The sequence below is a fragment of the Mandrillus leucophaeus genome, unplaced genomic scaffold (assembly GCF_000951045.1).
Source record: "Mandrillus leucophaeus isolate KB7577 unplaced genomic scaffold, Mleu.le_1.0 Scaffold306, whole genome shotgun sequence".
Lineage (NCBI taxonomy): Eukaryota > Metazoa > Chordata > Mammalia > Primates > Cercopithecidae > Mandrillus > Mandrillus leucophaeus.
The window spans coordinates 1,424,415-1,428,770 of NW_012103210.1; the positions used below are offsets into that span (position 1 = coordinate 1,424,415).

A 4,356-nucleotide genomic window follows, 5' to 3' on the forward strand; every position below is an offset into this window, starting at 1 on the left:
TGCCGTGATCTCAGCTCACTGCAACCTCCACGTCCTGGTTCAAGCAATTCTCCTGCCTCACCTTCCTAAGTAGCTGAGATTACAGGTGCCCGCCACCACGCCCAGCTAATTTTTTGTATTTTTAGTAGAGACAGTGTTTCGCCATGTTGGCCAGGCTGGTTTCGAACTCCTGACCTCAGGTGATCCACCTCCTCGGCCTTCCAAAGTGCTGGGATTACAGGCATGAGCCACATTGCCCGGCCTATAATTTAATTTTTAATAATGACTGTGTTAGGCCAGGCGCGGTGTCCCAGCACTTTGGGAGGCTGAGGCAGGCGGATGACAAGGTCATGAGTTTGAGACCAGCTGGGCCAACATGGTGAAACCCCGTCTCTACTTAAAAAATACAAAAATTAGCCGGACGTGGTGGCGGGCGCCTGTAATCCCAGCTACTCGGGAGGCTGAGGCAGGAGAATCACTTGAACCCAGGAGGCAGAGCTTGCAATGAGCCAAGATCACATCACTGCACTTCAGCCTGGGTGACAGAGCAAGACTTCTTCTCAAAACAAAACAAAACAAACAAAAAATGACTGTGTTAACGACTGGCTTTTGCAAAATTTCTGAAAATTCACGATTGGCTCTGGAGGGTGGGTTGATCCAGCTCCAAGCTGACACTGCCCCTGGGGCGAGGGCCCCCAGGAATTGGAGGGTGGGGGCTGAGGTGAGTGTCCCTTAAGGCCTTCTGCTCACAGCCTCCTTTCCCTCCCCCAGATCCTCTCCTTCATCCTGCACACAATCGTGCGAGGCTTCATCCACTCTGCTGTCGGGGGCCTGTACGCCGCCGTGTAAGTCCTGAAAGCTGCAGGTGGCCTGGTGGGTGAGGGTGTGGGAATGGCCGGGGGAGGTTGCTGGTGGGACTGAGACTCTGAGGCAGGGTCAGCCTGTCACAGAAGGGCTCATCTTCCTGCATCAGGGGACAGGTAACCAGGGTTTCTGCTGGGTGTATCGGGGAAAGGCCATACTTCGTGGGAGGTGGGTCAGTGGGCAGACAGTTGGGTGCCCACAAGCCTTGGCATTCAACACGAAGTCAGTTCCCCCAGCCAGGGTCAGGCACCTGTGCAGCTCATTATGGCCTCAGGGGCCACTACAGCCGAGTCCTGGGGCTGGCCCTGGCTGCTCACTGGGATGGACGGGTAGGTTCTAGCTGCCTGAAACTAAATGCTGAAGTTCAAATGGCCCTCATCACGGGCAGCAACAGGGGTCATTGAGTCCAGAATGCACCAGATGGGCTCCATCCAGAGCCTCAGTGCGCCCAGTTCCGCCCATAGCTTTCTCCAGCCCTGGTTAAAATGAAACCTGTATCTTTTTCCAAGAAGCCCCAGAAACATAAGGAACCACAGTGGTTCCTCCTTCTCAGGCTCAGGCCTTGACCCCAAAACTGAAACTCAAACACCACCATCCACAGTCTCTGACGTGGGTCCAGCTCATTCCTTGCTGGGATTCCTTTCCCACCTCTGCACCAGCAGAGCCTGACGTGTGCTAAGATTTAGCCCGGAACTCTCTCCTGATTCCCGTAACAGCCCCTGGGGCCATCCCAGCTCCGCTTGCCCTCCACCTGCCCCTCCCCAGGCCTGGAGGAAGCTGTGGCTGCCCTGGCAGGGTCTGAGGGAGGGGGCAGGATCTGTGGTGCTGAGTTTCCGTGATTACTCAATGCTCCTCTGGACAAGGGCACTGAGGAGCCAAGCCCAGCCTCCACGCTCCTCTCTGGGCCTGTTTCCCAAACCGCAGGTCCCTGCTGGCACCACGCTTTCCACTCAGCTCAGCCAGACACCCAGAGGCCCCAGGCACAGCTCAGTGGGGTGGGCCCTCCCAAGAGTCTGGGGCCTGGGGCTGGTCCCAGAGAGAAACACTGCAGAACTGCCCAGCAGGGCCGGGTGCGGTGGCTCATGCCTGTAATCCCAGCACTTTGAGAGGCCAAGGCAGGCAGATCATGAGGTCAGGAGTTCGAGACTAGCCTGGCCAACATAGTGAAACCCTGTCTCTACTAAAAATACAAAAAATTAGCTGGGTGTGGTGGCAGGTGCCTGTAATCCTAGCTACTAGGGAGGCTGAGGCAGGAGAATTGTTTGAACCAGGGAGGTGGAGCTTGCAGTGAGCCGAGATCACACCACTGCCCTCCAGCCTCAGCGTCAATGCAAGACTCCATCTCAAAAAAAAAGAAAAAAAAGAACTGCCCAGCAGGAAGGAATCCAAGGGCTGGCACCCCACCCTTCTCTGGCACCAACGGTGCAGCCCGGGGTCACCAGACACCTGGGGCCAAGCAGAGCCCAGGAGGGAGGATGGCTGTGAGCTGTTGCTTGCCCGGCAGGTACCCCTCCACCCAGTTCGGCAGCCTCACGGGACTGCAGTCTCTGATCAGCGCGCTCTTCGCCCTCCTGCAGCAGCCGCTGTTTCTGGCCATGATGGGTCCCCTCCAGGGAGACCCTCTGTGGGTAAGAGGGGTCAGGGGATGATGGGTCATGGGTACCTGCCCCCTTCTGCTAACTGTGAGCTGCAAGATACCACTTGGGGGGGGCTTCAGGGCCCTGAGGACAGGCGATTTGGGAGCGTTGGTTAGGATCGGTTAAGAGTCCCTTTGTGAATGGCAGCCAGGCAGGAGAAGGAATGTGTCCTTTCTGGACCTGATTTAAGGGTAAACAGAACAGAGTTCCTGGGCCGGGCACGGTGGCTCACACCTGTAATCCCAGCACTTTGAGAGGCCGAGGCGGGAGGATCACTTGAGGTCAGGAGTTCAAGACCAGCCCGGCCAACATGGTGAAACCAGGTCTCTACTAAAAATACAAAAATTAGCCAGGTGTGGTGGCAGGTGCCTGTAATCCCATCTACTCGAGAGGCTAAGACAGGAGAATCACTTGAACCCAGGAGGCGGAGATTGCAGTGAGCCGAGATTGCGCCACTGCACTCCAGCCAGGATGATGACAGAGCGAGACTTTGTCTCAGAAAAACAACAACAAAAAAAAAAACCAACAAAAAAAAACAGAGTTCCTGTTCCTGCCCCACCCCTACGAGGGCCAGGATTCCTCACCAGGTACCAGGAACTTGTTCCAAGCCCAAAGGTTCAGATCAGCCCGTGTTCCCTGGGGGCCCAGGCCCCGAGGACGGCCACGTGGCCTGTGAAGAGCTGGGCACTGGGACGCTGGAATACAGAATGACGGGCCCTGGGATCTCGTGGGCCTTCCTGTTTCGTGCCCGTTCCACCCCGTGACCTCCCCTTTCCCAGACCCAGAGGAGGGTGGGTCTGCAGCCTCAGCCCTGTGATGCCGGCCTCCCTGCCTCCCCAGGTGAACGTGGGGCTGCTCGTCCTCAGCCTGCTGGGCTTCTGCCTCCCGCTCTACCTGATCTGCTACCGGCGGCAGCTGGAGCGGCAGCTGCAGCAGAGGCAGGAGGACGACAAACTCTTCCTCAAGATCAACGGCTCGTCCAACCAGGAGGCCTTCGTGTAGCGGCTGCCGCCTCGGAACTGCGGCCTCCTGCCTGTGCTTCAGTGACTGACCCCTGTCCTGCCCCTCCAGAGTACCCCACGCACCCCCAGGACCCTCGCCATCTCCGTGCTGGAGTTCACGCTCCCTCCCGGGGCCCTGCCTCGGAGCTCTGTGGTGGAAGGACGGGAGAGGGCCCGGGACATGCGAGTTTTCTGATGCCGAACGCAGGGGCTGCCCTGACTTTGCTCTGCCGCCCCCTCCAGGGACCCGGGGCCTGGGGTCTCTGTGGTGCCTGCAGGAGGAGCCAGGGACACCCGGCAGGCAGGCGCTCTCCCGCCAGTGTCTGGATTCTGCCTCTTGCCAAAGCAGAGGGGGCTGCCATCCACTGCCTGCCACCTGCCCCTCGGCTGCATGCCACGGCCACACCTGCCTGAGGACAAAGGCTTGCACTGTCTTGCCCGCGCCTGGCCCCTCACCCCCTCCCCGGCCAGTCTGAGGCTGCCTGAGGAAGGAAGGACCCGCTTCCTGTTGTTGGTGCTAACTCCTTTGTAATTCCAGCCCCCTGTCGCCTGTCCAGGGCCTGTCCACCACTTGGAGGCCGGTGGAGAAGCCCCACCTAGCTTACACCCCGGGGAGCGTTTAGTGGGCTGGGTGGACAAGAGTCGCCAGTGGCCCCTTGCCTCCTCCCCCAGGGCCTACGCCGGGGACACGTTTCCACTGCCACCCTCGTTCCTGTCTGCCACCTGAAGGGAATTTGAGGACCGCCGCCAGGGCACCCCCTACATACACACAGCTGCTTTTGTGGGGGTGGACGCAAGGCTGTGGCCAGCAGACACGGAGGTGCAGGTCAGGGTGGGGATGTGGGTGGGTCCAAGGGGTGTATGGGGTCGGGGTG

The 4,356-nt window shown here is 59.1% G+C and overlaps 1 protein-coding gene across 1 annotated transcript in view; it reads left to right on the forward strand.

The window, feature by feature from the left end:
• LOC105544701 (large neutral amino acids transporter small subunit 4) overlaps positions 1-4,350 on the forward strand; it is a 31,907-nt gene extending 27,557 nt beyond the window's left edge. The window contains exons 8-10 of the mRNA XM_011987275.1: positions 751-824; positions 2,348-2,471; positions 3,321-4,350. Of these exons, the coding sequence (XP_011842665.1) occupies positions 751-824; positions 2,348-2,471; positions 3,321-3,482 (360 nt within the window). The 3' untranslated portion in view covers positions 3,483-4,350. The remainder of the gene's footprint in view (positions 1-750; positions 825-2,347; positions 2,472-3,320) is intronic.
• The last annotated feature ends 6 nt before the right edge of the window (positions 4,351-4,356 follow it).